Source organism: Rousettus aegyptiacus, unplaced genomic scaffold, assembly GCF_014176215.1.
Source record: "Rousettus aegyptiacus isolate mRouAeg1 unplaced genomic scaffold, mRouAeg1.p scaffold_m13_p_15, whole genome shotgun sequence".
NCBI lineage: Eukaryota > Metazoa > Chordata > Mammalia > Chiroptera > Pteropodidae > Rousettus > Rousettus aegyptiacus.
Genome location: NW_023416290.1, coordinates 22,192,016 through 22,210,948, shown reverse-complemented (window position 1 = coordinate 22,210,948; position 18,933 = coordinate 22,192,016). Strand labels below are relative to the sequence as shown.

Below are 18,933 nucleotides of genomic sequence, written 5' to 3'. Positions count from 1 at the left end.
TTTCTCTGCATGATATGCCTAAAGTAGTTTCTATTGACTAGACCTCAACAATTAAAAATATTTATTTATATTTTAAATATTCCTGAACTTTTAATGAATACTATTGTAATTTTTATTGTAGAAGTTCAGTAAATGTTTTTTTTTTAATTAGGGCAATAACTTAGATGAAAAAATATTATGAAAATAGGTAAATTACTAATTATAGATGCCATAAAACAAGAAGATCTTAATCTATCTAAGGAAAGAATACCTCCGGCTGGAACTACACATCAAATACTTTGAAATATAATACTTACATTTTCTTTAACTCATCAGATTCAACATCATAAACCCTTCAATGTAACATTCTTTAGTAAGTCTCTCTCCTCCTTCTTTCTACCTTCACCTTACACACATTTATATTCACTCTGATTGTGGAGCCTAAAGTAAGCCTTGAAAAACATTACCATCTTTTCCTTCTCTGAGATCTTTTCCATAATGAACAAATTTAGCTTCAGCCCCTGGTCAGGTGAGTGCAGTTACTTTTGGAATAAATGCAGCCACTTTCAGTTCACTGACTTGAGATATCTTGAAAATATACAGGACATAAATATGTCTAAATTCAGAAGGCAAAATGGTGGCTACACTTCCAGCCTTTATTATGTCACCAGGACTAAGAGGAAACATGGTGGAGTGAGAGATGTTCTCAGATCTCTCCCTCTGAAACAATAAGCTGAACATCTAAAACTCAACAACAAAAAACACACAAATAGCACACCAGCATGTCTGGGTGTGGGGCATGTGCATAAGAGCTACCATAGGTCAGAATTCTGGGTATTGGTTGGTAGACTGGGAGAAAGAAAGAAGCTGCCTCTCACAGCCGCCGGAGCTCCCTATAGGAGAAGGTGGAAGAGTGATGGTGTGGAGACTTCCCTGATCAGCCTGCCTGGAAGTGCCGGAACTTCTAGCAGCTGGCAGCAGGGCCAATCATCAGGGCAGAAAGCAGAAAAGTGGGACGGGACAGCATAGAAACAATAGTTGATTTTTATCCACCCTGGTTCCAAAACCAAGGCTGTGCTGCAGCCCTTAACCCCCAACCCACAGGGCCCCTGGCCTCATACCTTCTGAGACCGAACACTGCAGAGCCCCAGGGGAATCTGATCAAATGCTACCAAACTGTTGCTAACACTGACAGGGACTGACAGAGAGTAGCAAATGTTATTAAATACCTGCAAGAAAATAAAACAGGCATTTAGGCTTTATATGAAGCAGGGATCCAAGAGGCTTAGACAGCACCTACTGGAAACTAAAAGAAAAGCGCCTTCTTTGCAGCAGGCTGAAGAGACACCTTTAATATAATAAATATTTCTGTGAGGTTGGGGGAAGAATACACTTCTATTAATGCCAAGGTACAGAAATAGTCCATTAAATACTATGAACAACCAAGGTGACAAGGCAACTCAGAAAGAAAGAGAAAAATCTTCAGAAAATAAGCTTACGGACATAGAAATATACGACTTAAATAACAGAGAATTCAGGGTGGTATTTCTGAAAAAACTCAATGAGATCCAAAAACTCAAATCAACAATTTCAGTCATTGAAAAAATAACCAAATGAGCAGAGCAAAGAGATTAAAACACTCGAAAAGAACCAAATACAATTTACAGAGATGAAGAATACACTGCAAGAGCTGAAAAATGAAATCGCCAGCTTGGGAAATAGAGGTGACCAAATGGAGAAAAGGACCAGTGATATCTAAGACAGAAATCTATAAATAAATCAGAAGAAAGAAGAGAGAAACTGAAGAATGAAAAATAATGAAAAAGAATTAGATGATACCATCAGGAGAGGAGACATAAGAATAATGGGTGTTACTGAAGGCAAGGAAAAGGAGCAGGGGCTAGAAAGCATTTTTAGAGAAACAGTGGACAAGAATTTCCCAAACCTAAGGAAGGAGCTGAAGTTTAGAATTCAAGAAGTTAACGGAACACCCAAGTATCTCAACCCAAAAAGGCCTTCACCAAGACACATCGTATTAAAGTTATCAAAAATCAATGACAAAGACAGAATTCTCAGGACAACCAGGGGAAAGAAGATGGTAACATACAAAGGAAAACCCATCAGATTACCATCAGACTTCTCAGCACAAACCTTATAAGCCAGAAAGGAATGGAATCAAATATTTAAACTATTAAGTGAAAAGAACTACCAGCCTAGAATAATGTATCTAGCTAAGCTCTCCTTTAGATATGAAGGAGAAATTAAGACCTTTCCAGACATACAAAAATTGAGGGAATTCTCCACCATGAGGCCTGCACTACAAGAAATACTGAAAGGTGTCAGCTCATCTAAAACAAAACAACAAAACAAAACAAAAAAAATACATAATTAGGAGTAAAGTGACTATCAAGCAAATAGAAGCAGAGGAGTGCAACCCTTACTAAGAACAGGACATTATAAGCTTAAATAATACGAAGAGAATTGCTATAGCAAGATAGTAATGAACATTTAGCATACATAGGGAAAAATTGAGGTAACAATGACTGAAAAGGGGAGGATTCAAAGAACCAAATTCACAAAGGGGAAAGGATATAAGTTATGCACAGAAGAAAATAGACGACTGTATATAAATAACTATCTTTTGCACATTCATGATTGTAACCACATACCAAAGATTCAGAACTGAAGTATTAAACATAAAACAAGAACCAGAGGCAAAACCCACAAAAGCCAACCAAAATAAACAGAAACACAAAGACGAAGAAGGAATGGAAACAGTGATCTACCAGAAAGCAAAAGATAAAATGGCTATAAGAAGACTTCATATTTCATTAATCACCCTAAACATACATGGACTGAACTCAGAAATAAAAAGGCATAGAGTTGCAGACAAAACCCAACCATATGCTGTCTCCAGATAAATATAGACTCAGATTGAATAGAGTATAAAATGACATTTCAAGCAAATGGCATTCAGAGAAGAGCCGAAATGGCGGTCCTAATATCAGACAAAATAGACTTCAAAATAAAAAAGGTGAAGAAAGATATCGAGGGACACTTCATAATGATAAAGTGAATCATGTACCAAGAAAAAATAACATTTATCAATATCAGTGCTTCCAATCAGAGAGCTCGGAAATATGTAAAGCAATTACTAACAGAACTAAAGAAAAAAACAGACAGAAACATTATCGTAGTAGGGGGCCTAAATACCCCACTGTCTGATATGGACAGATCTCCAAACAGAAAATCAATAAAGAAATAAAATCCTGAAATGACATATTAGATCCACTGGATATAATTAACATTTACAGAGCCTTCTATCCCAAAACAGTTGCTTATAGACATTCTTCTTTAGTGCACATGGAACATTCTCAAGAATTGACCACATACTGGGACACAGAAATAGCCTCAACAAATATAAGAGGGATGAAATCATACGAACCATATTCTCTGATCATAATGCTTTGAAACTCGAGATCAACTGACGAAATAAGGAAGAACCACAAATACATGGAGATTAAACAACATTCTACTGAAGAATAACTGGGTAAGGGAAGAAATAAAAAGAGAGATCAAGAAATATATAGAAACGAATGATAATGATAGTACAACATATCAAAACTTTTGGGACACAGCAAAAGCAAGCGATCATAAGAGGAAAGTTCATATCATTACAGACCTATCTCCAAAAACAAGAATGAGCCCAAATAAATAACTTAATGCTTCATCTTAAAAGAAATAGAAAAGGAAGAACAAATGAGGCCTAAATTCAGTAGAAGTAAAAAAATAAAATTAGAGCAGGAATAAATAAAATTGAAAACAACAAAATAATAGACAAAATAAATACAGCAAAGACATGGTTCTTTGAGAAGACTGATAAAATTGACAAACTCCTGGCTAGATTCACTAAAGAAAAAAGAGAAAGGACACAAATAAACAAAATCAGGGATGAAAGAGAGGAAATTAAGATTGACATGGCAGAAATTTAAAGGATCATGCAAGAATACTATAAAAAAGTAAATAATAGCAAATTAAATAACCCAGAAGAAAAAGATCAGTACTTAGAAAAATACAACCTTCCTAGACTGAATCATGAAGATCTGGAAATCTAAATAGACCCATCAGCAGTATGGAAATTTAAATAATCATCAAAAACCTACCAAAAAGTAAAAGTTCATGACTAGATGGCTTCACCAGAGAATTCCACCAAGCATTCAAAAAAGATTTAATACCTATTCTCCTCAAACTCTTCCAAAAAATTGAATTCATTTTATGATGTCAATATTACTCTGATAACAAAACTAGGTAAAGACAACGCTCAAAAAAAAAAAAAAGAAAACTATCGACTAATATCTCTCTTGAACACAGATGCAAAAATCTTAAGATACTAGAGAACCGATTATAGCAACATATTAAATAGATTATACACCATGATCAAGCGGGCTTCATTCTAGGGGCACAGAGATGGTCTAACATATGCAAATGAATTAATGTGATACACTACATAAATTAAAAATAATAATCATATAATCATATCAATAGATGCAGAAAAGGCCTTCAACAAGATACAGTATCCATTTATGATCAAAACACTTAACAAAATTAGAATAGCAGGAAAGTACCTCAACATAATAGAGACTATATATGACAAACCCTCAGCCAATATTATACTTAATGGTGAAAAAACAAAAACCTCCCTATAAGATCAGGAAGAAGGCAACACTGTCTACTATTGCCATTGTATTCAATATAACATTGGAGGTCCTAGCAAGTGCTATTAGATAAGAGAAAGATATAAAAGGCATCCAAATAGGAAATGAAGAGTCAGTCTGTCATTATTTGTGGATGACATGTTTCTCTATATAGAAAACCCTAAAGATTCCACAAGAAAGTGTCAGAAAAAAAGTGGAAAAATTAATTCCTTTCCCAACTGCAACAAAAAGAATAAAATACATAGGAATAAATTTCATGAAACATGTGAACGATCTATATAATGAAAACTACATGACCCTATTAAATCAATAAAGATACAAAAAAATGGAAAGATATTCCATGTTCTTGGATTGGAAGAATCAACATAGCTAAAATGACCATATTTCCTAAAGCATTATACAGATTTAATACAATTTCCATCAAAATGCCATCAGAATTTTTTAATAAATAGAATTAAAAAATCATCAAATTTGTATGGAAACACAAATGACCCTGGATTGCCAAAGTCATACTAAGAAATAAGAATGAGGCTAGAGGCATCACTCTGCCCAATTTCAAAATATACTACAGAGCAATAGTAATCAAAGAGGCATGATATTGGCAGCAATACAGACACACGGACCTGTGGAACAGAATCAAGAGTCCAGAAATAAATCCATATTTATATTGGGAAATAATTTTCGACAAAAATTTCAAAAACATACAGTGGAGAAAGGAAAGCCTCTTCAATAAATGGCGCTGGGAGAATTGGAAGGCCACCTGCAAAAGAATGAAACTAGACTGTTATCTATCATCACACACCAAAATTAACTCAAATGGATTAAAGACCTAAATAGAAGACCAGAATCAATAAAATCTATAGAAGAAAATAGAAACTAAACTCAAGGACCTTGGACTTAAAGGGGGTTTTATGAATTTGACCTCAAAGGCAAGGGAAGTAAAAGCAAAAATAAATGAATGGGACTACATTAAACTAAAAAGAGTTTGCTCAGCAAAAGAAACTGTCAACAAAGTAAAGAGACAACCATCTGAATGGGAAAGTATATTTGTAAGCATCGCCTGCGGCAAGGGCCTAATATCCAAAATATACCAAGAACTCATATGACTCAATAACAACAACAAAAACAAACAATTCAATCAAAAAATGGGCAGATTACCTAAACAAATACTTCTCCCTAGAGGACATACAAATAGTCAACAAATATATGAAAAGATTTTCAACATTGCTAGCTATGAAAAACAGTATGGAGGATCCTCAAAAAACTAAGGATTGAAAACTAAGAATGGATCTACCATATGATTCAGCAATCCCTCTACTGGGTTTTTACGTCAAAGACTTGAAAACCTATATGTGATAAGATATTTGCACACTGATGCTCATAGCAACTCTATTCACAGTGGCTAGGATATGGAAGCAACTGACGTGTCCTACAATAGATGATTGACTAAAGAAGCTGTGGTACATATATACAATGGAATATTACTCAGCCATAAGAAGAGATGAAATACTACCACTTGCGACAATGTGCATGAACCTCGATGTAATCATACTAAGGAAATAAACCAAACTGAAAAAGTTGAAAATCACATGATATCACTTCTATGTGGGATATAAATCTAAAAGCAACAAATAAACAGGACAAACAGAGACTCAGGGACATGGACAATGGACTAGTGGTTACCAGAGAGTAGGGGGTAGGAGAGGTGGGAAGAATTAGACAGGGTAAAAGGGGTCAAATATAGGGAGTTTGGGGGAGGGCGAAGTGGATAAAGGGGATCAAATATACGGTAGCCGAAGGCAACTGGACTCTAGGTGGTAATCACATAGTAGAATGTATAGATGTCAAATTATAATGTACACCTGAAAATTATATAATTGTATTAACCAATGTTATCCCAATAAACTTAAAAAAGCTTTTTAAATAAATAAATATGTCTAAATTCATCGCATTAGTTGGAGCTATTTTGCTTGATTTGCTTAAATTTATTTAGTATTTACCAAGGGGAGCTGCTTGCACAAATTCACAAGCCTCTGACTTAAGGTATCAAACTTGATGAAAGAAATGGACACACATTGCTAGTTATCATTAAAATAATTAGATGAGATAAAGTTTTAGGGGCATAAAAATGTTAACATAAAACATTCAGAAAACATTTATAATCTCTAAAGTGTTTCTGTCATACTGACTTAATGTTGAAGGTCTGGTCAAAGATGTTTTATATTCTTTACAAAGTTATATTTCAGTGGTCAGATATGGAATATTTTGTATTGTCTAATAATGATTATAAAATATTTTTAATTTTACAACAGAAATCACTTTATATTTAACAATATAAAATATTTAATTGAAAGAATTATAGTTTATAAAAATGAGAGAATGCGTACTTGTTTTTAAGGTGATATAACAAAAACTGTCAGGAACACAAAATCATAATTACTATCATTTTTATTAATAAGCGAGTATCAAATATTCTATGTACACATAACATTCTCTTGGACAAAAAGTTATACTAGAGGCTCTCTTTTCTCCTTGTAGAGTTTATAGTTTAAGACGACAGCACCCACAAAACAGAGTAGTAATAGTCTGAAGGCATGCAATGTAAGGTATTATCAGATGCTAGTGATAGACAATAAGTAATGTATGATTTATTTTGTTTTTTTCTCTGTCCCTACAATTGATCATGCTCCATATATTCAAGAACTATGAAATATTATACTTACTGAGTAACAAATAACTATGACTCTATCAAATGAAATTCAAAACCTTTACTATTTTTCTGTTAAAACCCACTGATTATATACATGTATATATATAACAAGAAACCTGCCCTTTGTTTTCCACTTTGTTACTCTGGACTGAAAGAAAGAACTTTTAGTATCTCTCTGATTTTTTTTTTTTTTTTTTGTCAATAGTTGTAATATATCTCTTAGTTATATCAAAGAGAGTTTGATGATTGGTTTGGAAAATGTTTAAGCATTCCTTTTCAGTTTCTTTCACAAAGCAATATCAAAGAGAAGGCATACTTTATTGTTTTGTTTGATTCCCTTTACAATGCAAAATGTGTTGCTATTGTTTTTGTGATTTCTGCACTGTAATAGAAGTGAGATGATCAGTTCAGTAGTGAACAGAAACAGTGCTAGTCCTAGATTTCAGCCCAGCAATGCTATATGTTAGAGACAACTTTATTGAGTCTCCAGTTTATAAAACTAAAATAGAAACAGAATCAGCAGCACTGTTGCAGCGATTTCCCAGTTCAGTGATCTGACAAATTGTTGCCCCAATCAGTCTATCAACATGTCTTTCCAATGCTTCCTCTTTTCTCTCACTAAGCTGTAGTTGTGAAGTTCTGTCTGGGTTATTGGTGCTTCAGGTTGCTATAGAGATAGAGCAATAATAAGTATGGAAGTAAAAGCAGCTTTTTTCCTTTCCTCTAATTACTAAGAAACATTAACTCTTATTGTACTCAGGACTTCAAATATAACTAAGAAAGGAGGGATGAAATAGGGGATTTATAAGACCTGATTCTAGTGTCTTTAACACCCCAGCTAGGCAGGGAGTCCACCTTCCCTTATTCTCACCTATTTAGCACTTGCTTTTCAAAGGAAATGTTTGTGAGAATTAATCAGTTGTTTTCTCCAACATTGTTTCAGTTAAAAGTATTATCTGTGGGTTCACATAATCTCAATGAACACTCATTCTTTTAAACCCTCTAAATGAACGATTTCAATTTTACCTCTTAAGTGAATAGCTTATAGATTTCTGAAACTGGCATTAATTTATTTCTTTTTATTTAAAGAGATAGTATAAGTTTCGTTACCAAACAAAGTCACAAAAGATACATTAGATTCCAAATGTGTTCTGACAAAATGCAGATTTAAGACATGTGAAGGCTAATATAAAAATAGGCTGGCACCAAAATATTTTAAATATATCGTCACTGATGCATTTACCCCTTTTCTGGCAATTCCTTTGGTTTGAGCGGATGGTTTGGAGAGGAATGAGTATGAGAATGAAGTCTTAGCCTGAGATGGAGTGCATGAACAGAGAGATTTCCTGAAGACTGGGTGTTTGATTGTTTTGTTTTGTTTTGTTTTGTTTGTTTCTTTGTTTTGTCATTCAGATATTACATTGCAGGAGTGTCATTAGAAACTCTGATAAAATATAAGTAGAAAGTAGACTAGAGAGAAGTTCAATATGACAAAGTAGAAAAACAATTGTTTATAATTTTTTCAAGGGTCATCCCTACGTACTTTTAGTAATTTCCATATAAGTAAGATGGAAATATAACATGACTTCCAAATAAAGTACATGCATCTTGTAGAGTACATGTATCACACATAACTTTGTTACCATTGGGGACGATTTGAACTTCCATGTCAATGGAAGGAATGGAAAGGAATAAAGGCGGAGAAGTGTAATTAGCATTTTTCCTTGTTTCTTTCTTATTGACACAGTGAAGAATCACAGGTCAGTGAGATTTAGAAAAGATTTATTTTAGAAAGACAAAACATGCTGCAAAGAAGACCATGGTTTTAGCGAAGAGAGCTTAACAGTGTTGTAACAACTCAAAAGTGGGGATCTCTGAATTTTATTTAGACTGTGATGGGTGGTTCCAAAGGCATTCTTAGGTGATTGGCAAGTAAGGTCATTTTGATTGGCACTTGGCTACTGTATAACACTTTGCCTATTGTGCATGTTCTTACCCAGAATTCAGTCTGTTACAATTAGATCTATGAACTTCCAGGATAAACATGGTATTATAATAATAGTATAATGAGGCTTAGATTATGGGCAATTTAGGCTATTACCTCCTGCATAGGTGTCTATGGCTGGATTAAACCAGTTAAGATTATGGCCGTCCTGTCGTTTGTCTCTGGAGACGCAGGCATGATTCTCTTATTACCAACAGGATGTTCTTTGGGCAGTCTCCAGGCTAGGAACCTATTCCTTTGTTCCCCTACTCCTCATGTCTGGCAAACTACCTAACAATTTTACAAACACCTTATGGCTTGTACAATTGTCATATATACAACATATTTTTTGTATATGAGAGATTTCTGTAAAGACTAAAATCTGAAGTCATTATTAATTAATATAATTTTCTTCATGTATTTAGCAACATATAAGGCAGATTATTTTCTCCCTAGTCATTTAATGTATTATATTTGAGACATACACATTTTCAAGTATTTTAAATTATCAGACTCCCCCCAAAATTACTGTTTTCTAATGGCAGTACAGCTGTGTTTTTCCCCCCACACAAACTTCAGTTACCAAGGAAATGCTGTCACAGCCTATTCTGGTGGCCCTAACAATGATGCTAATTGGTATCAGAGTATTTGTACTGTACTCAATGAGCATCACAGGGGATGGCATTTCAAATTCAGAATAACATATTTCAATGACTCATGCAGTAGAATGAAATAACAATATATGGCAAAAAAAAAAACAGCACCAGCATTTCTAAAATATTTACTTATTGGGTTTATGTTGTGCAAACATGTTTTGATAATATGTATAAACAGATATTTAGTATCTGTATGTTGCAACTGCACATCTAATGGAGGTGTGATAATGTTTAACTTTGTTTTTCAAATCTTGACAAATCTTCATTTTATATGAGATAATCTTATACAGAATTCTAAGAAATAAAAATAATGTTACAATATCTCTTTTTTCTTAAAGAATTCTACTTAAATCTGGTGCACTATTTACAAATTGGACATTCATGTAGCTGTGGTTTTAATATTTTAAATTTAGAATACACATGTGCATTTCAGTCCAATGTGATTATACAAAATAATATCATCTGTATATTAAATAATGGGTTTTCTTAAATATAGAGATGTTCTATACCTCACTTTTCAACCTCAAATATATCATAGCTACACATTAAAATATGTTACAATATTTTTAGCCTGTAAAATATGTCCTCCTTCCCCTTCCTCTGAAATCTGAAGAAAATATATATACTTTATTACTGTACAATAACTCCATTTTATAAATGTACTTTCCATTATTGAAGGAAGGTGGGGGACATTCAAACATAAAGGTCTGGTTTGAATATTTCAGGACCTCAGGAAAGATTTGATTACATTTGGGATGGTAATTATTACCTATTATTTTTGCTAATTTACTAATTTGACAAAGTCACTGATGATCTCTGAAGTATGAACAATGAGATAACTGCAGAAACTGGTGGCTGAGACCTTCGCATTGTGAAGTTTTTGTTTTTATTTGTTTTTCTATCATGCTAAGCAATAAGAAGAGTGTACAAAACTTTAGTGATGTTATTAGCAGAGTGACTAGAATAAATACTGTGATGCCTATGATGCTGACTAAATTTGTATCTGAATAATTTACATATGCTATTTACTTTTTAAAATCTTCCTTATATACTTTTCTTTTCCTTTTTAATTTATTTTGAGTATTTGTCTTCTCACTAGTTTGATAGTCTCTGGAATAAAGGGCTTTATCATTCTCATATCAATATTGCACATTCTACATTACATAATAAGATGTTCCAAATATGGTAGACACTTGATGTATGTTTGCTGTATTGATTCAAACTCTATTTATCAATCTCAAAAAGAAAATATGCACAAGTAAGTAACAGTCTTAACAATTTAGAAAGAAGCTACATACTCCATTTTATCTTGTTTTCTGGTACCTGAGTGGATGTCTTCTATCTCTCTCTCAGAAGGAGGACAGTGAGGTGGTGCCATGTAACTATAGATGAAGGGATATGTGGAAGTTGAGAGATGGTGAATATCATGTCCAAATTACTGAGAGTCAAATATACTTTCAAAACAAATATTAAAGATTTGCCATTAAATAAAAGCCATTGAATTTTTTGAAAAATGGCTCAGTTGGGAAGAATGGAGAACTCATTTACACATGTAGTTTTACTTTTCAATCTATTACATATTAGCTGTTATATTTGAACAAGTCACTTAAATTCTCATTTGTAAAATAATAGGTAATAACTTTTGCCTTGTTTACTTCACAGGCTTTATTTTATAAACTTAAGGTTGCATTGTAACTTGCACACTTGATGACATATTATTCATTTATATATACATAAATCATTAAACATACAACTGAATATAAAACTTTTAGTAGATACAAATTAACAAATCAAAAGAATTTATTGGTCAGATATTGTGGCCTAATATTCACTACAGAACAAATCATCATATTGAGTTATTGTTGAAATATTTTAATGTTGCATTTTGTGTTGTCATCTCTGATAGTGTAGTATTTAAAGAACCATTGATATGCGTGTAGGTTAATTAAGAATAATAGTGATAGTCAAGTCAGGATGGGTGGAGCCCCTGCTATAATACAGCCAGCATTTACCACGTTGGTCTAGTTTTATTTCTATTGTTTAAACTATAATTAATATCTAATGAAATGCAAGATTCCAGCATATTATTCTTCATGCTTTTTTCCAGTACAAGAGTGAAATGAACCTGAAAACTGTTCACTATTTGTTGGCCTCAGCAAATCTAAGAACCATGGAACTTTTCTTTCAAAAAAGCATAATGTCAAGGGTTAAATGAACAGTGGCCTTCTGTAAGAAGTGCTTATAAAAATTTGGACCAAAACAAACAAATAAAAAGAAAACAAAATAAAAAACAGTTGTCTTTACATTTTTTTTTGAAAGAAGTAACTAATTTTGCTAACATTAAAGAACAGGCATAACTGTTGCAAAAATTTACATTTTTGTACATGTCTATCTACCTATATAGCTTTACAGATATAGCTATCTCATCTAAGTTCTGGAGTTGTTGTCTTGTTTAATATATTCTTCTCACTCCTATATAGTTTCTTACAACATTATTTTGGTAGTATTGTTTATATTTAACTTTTTAATTCATTAAGATGTGTTGTTAGTGTAACCTCTAAATAGCATCCTAGTTTGTTCTTTTCTAAAAAAAATGCCAGTGGTGTCTGCACTATTAGTGATAACCAGTCCTTTGAACACTAGATTAAAAAATATATATATATCTTTATTATGTATTAGACATTCTAGTACACAAGATCTATTTTAAAGTTTCTACCCATTTCTACTGATTGTCTATTTGTCTATCAATATCCTTCTGATTATATGTCTTAATAGCATATTCAGATGTTGATATTTCAACTACACCTAAACACTACTACTATTGTTTTTTAAAGCATTTATTGGATGTTCTAGGGGATGTTTAAGAATTTTTTTTTTACTTTATTATAATAAAAAACTTTAGTATAAGTCATATACTTCTGAGGGTTCAGATTTTATTTTCTGTCCTTCAATGAGAATTTACAGTTTTCTTCAAAGTAATCTATGCCCTATTCATTAAATTCTTACAGATTTTATAGGTTTCTTTACCTCTGATTTTTAATATTTTTTTACTATTTATTATTAGTGTAAGAAAAGGGTGTTTTACATTACAGTTGTCGTGCTTAAATTCTAATTAGCATTTTAGTGGAATATTTTTAAATAAATGATTATATTTTTCATAAAGATAATTTTATTTTCTTAATATTTATAAAAAGTAATTTTATTTTCTTATTATATTGTATTTGCAAGAACTCATAAAATATTTTTGAAGACAGTTGACATCTTTATCTAGTACCTGATTTTAATTGACAGGATTTAATTGGTTTAACATTCAAGATAATTTTGATCACTTTTAAAATTGACTTTATTAAGTTTATTCATTCAAGTCTATTTAATGAAGACATTTTAGGGGCCAGATACCATGCTAAGCTTTTAGAATACATCTGTGGACAAGATATAGCTTGTTGCCCTTGTCTAACACACATTTTCATGGAGTAGGGACAGACAATAGCAGATTGCCACAGTACAAGGTAGGTCGGAAGGTGCTAGTGGGCATGAAAAATGACAGGTAAAGCAAATAAAAAAGGTTAGAAATATTTGTATAGCTATAATTTAAATAACTATAAAGGTAAGATTCATCAGGATGGTTTTGGAGCAGAGTAGAAGGAGATAAAATTCAGCTATACAAATATGTAGGAAAAGACAATACTAGGCTCAGGTAATAGCCAGATATATTCAAGAATTATCATGAGGTTTTCTTTTATTTTTATTTTTCTTATCATTTTTATTATAAATGCAGCTCAATTTGACAAAAATGTCCTTTCAGGATTTCTAATGGAGATAAACAAATAATCCACCTGTTATCTATCTATCTGAATGATTTAACTTGTGTCAGCGGGACCTACTGTTCACTCTTGGTGCTGTTCGAGGTCAAAATAGCTTTTCCAGGTTGGGTTCCTGGTGCCATTAAGTGAATAAAGAAAGGTTTTACACAGCAGTGGGTAGATAATTTCTGTATTTGGTAAGAACGTTTAAGACAGCCCTCATCTGTCCTGTTCCTCTAGTCTTGGGGCCACTAATCAGTTCTTCATTTTCTTTCTAATTTTCAGAATTCTACTTTGGTTGTCCTTTGCATTTATTTATTTATTTTTTTAGTATTTGTGGTTGTGCTTACTAGGGATGAGCAGGGCAAAATGACACTATGTCATCTTGTTGGGACCAGAGTTATTTTAAATCATTTAGATAGCCAACTCTTTCATGACTTGAAGTTGAGCACATTTTGTATATGTTCCATAACCAGTTATTTCCCCATGTTTATTAACTGCTATTTGCTAAATAGTCTTAATTCTCCTCTTAGTTTATGTGATATTTTCAAAACTATAAATATACCTACGTCTTTTCCAGTTATGTTTTCAATAAATAAATCTTCAGCTTTTTGTAATTCTTTTAGCATTCTTTACATTTATTTTAGATGTTTTGAGAAATTGTCATTATTTTAACTGATAGATCTAGACCTCATAATTACATCATTTGGAAAATGTCACGAGTTATTGATAATGATAGCCTTCATTATTTTTCTAAATTTTCAAGAAAAGAAACATAAATGATAATATAATAGGAAAACAAAACCTATTTATTTTTTGCAAGGATATCAGTGAATTGGGGCGATTTGATTTAAGTAGAATTAGCACTCTGAATGATATATATATATATAAAGTCATTGATTTGTATATTTCCAAATGTTGCATAATAGATGCTCAATAAATATTTGTTAAATTACTAAATATAGTGGTTTGAGCATTGCATCTTTCTGTAGACTTAAAAATTCTTCATATTTGCCTTATAGACTGTAAATTCAAGACAATCCCAAAAATGTGAATGGAAGATGATGATATTGTGAGTGAACAGGCAACCACAGAATGGTAGAAGGAGGTTTTGTAATTATATAAAAATTTTGTAAACATACTGATAATGGTATTTTTTCATGCTTTTGTATTTTAGGTACAAGTTCTTAGGAATGCTGGAGAAGAAGTAACCTTAACAGTGTCTTTTTTAAAAAGAGCACCTGCTTTCCTCAAACTACCACTGAATGAAGATTGTGCATGTAAGCATTTATGAAGACTAAGTAAAATGTTCACATCACCATATTTACTATATCCTGACAGTAATTAGTAATTTTTTTTAAATTGGGATTTCTGCCTGAATACAAACATTTTTTATGTCGCAAGTCATTCTATTATTCTTTATACAAAAAGAACAGATGTTAATTTTGTTTCAAAATTTATTCATTACATTTACAGTTTTCTTACTCTATAATTTGAGAAGCATTTTTTATTAAAAATAAGTATGATATCAAATATATACATTGTGTATATCTATTAAACTTTATTAATAATATTTGATGAATATATTTTCTGAAACTAAAAGTTGATATACATTTATTCGGCTACTGGACTTGCTAAAGCATTTACACGTAAGCATTTACACGTAAGTTGTCCTGATGAAAATGCAAGATCAAAGGATACACCTGTCTATGTGGATATATAATAATTTTTATAAGGCCCACTTAAAAATTTTTGTATTATTTGTATATAATGAAATAAAATGTATATTTTATAATATTCTTGGTAAAAATAAAAATATATTTTTAACTGAGACATAATTTGCATGCAAAGAAATTCAAATATCTTAAATGTGTAATTGGAACGATTCTGAAAGATGCACACATTGGCTTACTCCACACTATCCTAAATCGCAGAGTGGTTCTTCTGTTCCTCTTCCCAGTAAATAACACCACCAGAAACAACTATTAACTTTATTCCTTATCATCATGTCTTAGTTTTTGCTTTATCGAAAACTGTATGGAATGGAATCATATTGTATTTATTCTTTTCTATCTGGCTTCTTATGTATAATCACTTGTTATATTGTGATATTCCGTTATATGAATATAGTAAAGTTTGATAATGAATTCTCTTGTCAATAGACAACATAACTGTTTCTAGTATTTTGCTATTATTAAAAAAGCTACTATGAACATTTTTGTTCAAGGCTTTGAAAGTCTTACAATTTTATGTCACTATTATAAGTACCTAGAAGTAGAATAGCTGAGTTACAGGATATATATATAGTTAGCTTATTAACAAAATGCCATACATGTTTCCAAAATGAGCATATATATATATAAACACTCTCACTTTCTACTCAAGCAAGTGTATGAGCATTCTAGTTGCTCTATAATTATTCAAATATTTGATAGTCAAAGATTTTTTTAGCTATTAGATTGAGCATGTAGTAGTATATTGTCATAGTTTTAATTATTGTTTCCCTGAAGAGTAATGATGATTAGCTCTTTATTATGTTAATTTGCATATTTGATTGCCATTTGCATATCTTATTTTGAAAAGTCTTTATTCAAGTCTTTTCCTCATTTTTCTATTTGTAGGTCTTTATATTACAGCATTGCAAAAATTTTAAAAATATATTCTATATACAAGCCTTTTGTCAGTTATATATGCTACAAACATTTTCACTTAGATTGTGTATAACTATATTTTTTATCTAAATTTTCTTAAGTTTTCAGTTTTTAATTTTTTTTAGACTGTTTTATTTTGGAAAAAAATTTATATTCAATTACAGTTGACACTCAATATTATATTAGTTTCAAGTGTACAGCATAGTGATTAGACATTTATATAACTTAAGAAGTGACCACCTTCTAGATAAATTTTGTACCCACCTGACACTATACATACATATTACAATATCATCGATTATATTTCTTATGCTATAGTTCACAGCCCCATGAATATTTTGTACCTGCTGATCTGTATTTCTTAATCCCCTCACCTTTTATACTCAGCCTCACAATCCCTTCCCACATGAAAATTATCAGTTTTTTCTCTATATCTAAGAATTTGTTCTGTTTTTTTTTTTCATTTATTTTCGTTTTTAGATTGTACTGATAAAGTAAAATCACCTGATATTTGACTTTCTCTGTTTGATTTACTTCCCTTAGCATGATATCTTCCAGGTCCATCCATGTTGTCATGAATGTAAGATTTAACTCTTTTTTATGGTTGAGTTATATTCCATTGTATTCTTTATCTAATTGTCTGTCGATGGACACTTAAGTTGCCTCTGTATCTTGGCTGTAATGAACATAGGTATGCATATATATTTTTTATTTAGTGTTCTGAATTTTTTTGATTAAATACCCAAAAGTGGAAATGTTAGATCATATGCTCATTCTATTTTTCATCATTTGAAGAACTTTCAAACTGTTTTCCATAGAGGCAGTAACAATTTTCAGTCAATTTTCAATCTCACCAGCATGGTACAAGGGTTCTCTCTTCTTCACATCTTCACCAACACTTGTTTGTTGATTTATTGATGATAATATTATAGGTATGAGGTGATATTTCATTGTGGTTTTGATTTGCATTTCTCTGATGATTAGTGACGTTGAGCATCTTTTCATATATCTATTGGCCATCTGTATATCTTCTTTGAAGAAATGTCTGTTCAGGTCCCCTGCATATTTTTTTTAATCTGACATTTTGTCTCTTTAGTGTTAGTTTGTATGAATTTGTTCTATATTTTGAATATTAACCTTTTATGAGCTGTATCATTGGCAAATATCTTCTCTCATTTAGTAGGTTGTATTTTTATTTTGTTGCCATGTAAAAACTTTTTTGTTTATTTTTTTGTTTGATGCACTTCCATTTCTTTCTTTCTTTTTTTTTCTTTTTTTTTTTTTTTTTTTTTTTTTTTTTTGATTACTCTTGCCCAATGAAATATATCCAAAAAATTACTGCTAGGAGCAAGGTCAAAGAACTAACTTCTATTTTTTCTAGGAATTTTATGGATTCAGGTCTTACATGTAAGTCTTTAATTTACTTTGAGTTTATTTTTCTACATGGTGTAAAAAAGTGACCTAGTTTCATCTTTTCACATGTATCTGTTCAGTTTTCCTAACACCATTTATTAAAAAGATTGTCTCTGCTCTATTGTATACTCTTGCTTTCTTTGTCATAGATTAATTGACCATACAGATGTGAGTTTATTTCTGGGTTTTCTATTCTGTTCCATTGTTCTATATGTCTGTTTTTATGCTTGCACCATACTACCATTTGGATTACTATAATCTTGTAGTACAGTTCAATATCAAGTGGCATGATACATCCAACTTCGTTCGTCTTTCTCAAGATTGCTTTGTCTATTTAGGGTCTTTTGTGGTTCCATATAAATTTTAGGATTATTTATTCTAGTTCTTTAAAAAATGTTATTGGTGTTTTGATTGGGATTGCATTAAATCTATAGATTGCTTTGAATAATATGGACATTTTAACTATATGAATTCTTCCTATCCGTGAGTATGGTATATGTTTCCATTTATTTCTATTGTCTTCCTATTCTTTTTTTGGTGTCTTAAAATAATTCAAATGCAGATCTTTTGTCTCCTTGGTTAAATTTTTTCCTATGTTTTTTTTTTTTAATTTTTGATACAATCATAAATGGGATTGTTTTCTCAATTTCTCTTTCTTATATTATCATACAAAAGTGCAACAAGTTTCTGAACATTGACTTTGTATCCTGTTACTGAATTCTTTACTCAATGTATCTATTAGTTCAAATAGTTTTTTGGTGACTCTTTAGGATATTTTTTTTCTATATAGTATCACGTCATTTGCAAATGATGACAGTTTTACTTCTTTCTTTCCAATTCAAATGCCTTTTATTTCTTTTTCTTGCCCAATTGTTGTGGCTAAGACTTCCAATATTATGTTGAATAGAAGTAGGACACCTTTGTATTGTAATTGTTTTGGAGTGCTACACACTGTGCCCCTATAGGACAGTGAACTTAACTGATAAATGTCATGCGTGTTCCTACTGCTCTACCTGACTGGC

At 31.5% G+C, this 18,933-nt stretch overlaps 1 protein-coding gene across 12 annotated transcripts in view; it reads left to right on the top strand.

The window, feature by feature from the left end:
• Nucleotides 1-18,933, top strand: part of SNTG1 (syntrophin gamma 1) — a 746,957-nt gene that overhangs the window by 529,124 nt on the left and 198,900 nt on the right. For all 12 annotated transcript variants that reach the window (XM_036232864.1, XM_036232861.1, XM_036232854.1 and 9 more), the window contains one exon: nucleotides 15,025-15,127. In XM_036232864.1, the coding sequence (XP_036088757.1) occupies nucleotides 15,025-15,127 (103 nt within the window). The remainder of the gene's footprint in view (nucleotides 1-15,024; nucleotides 15,128-18,933) is intronic.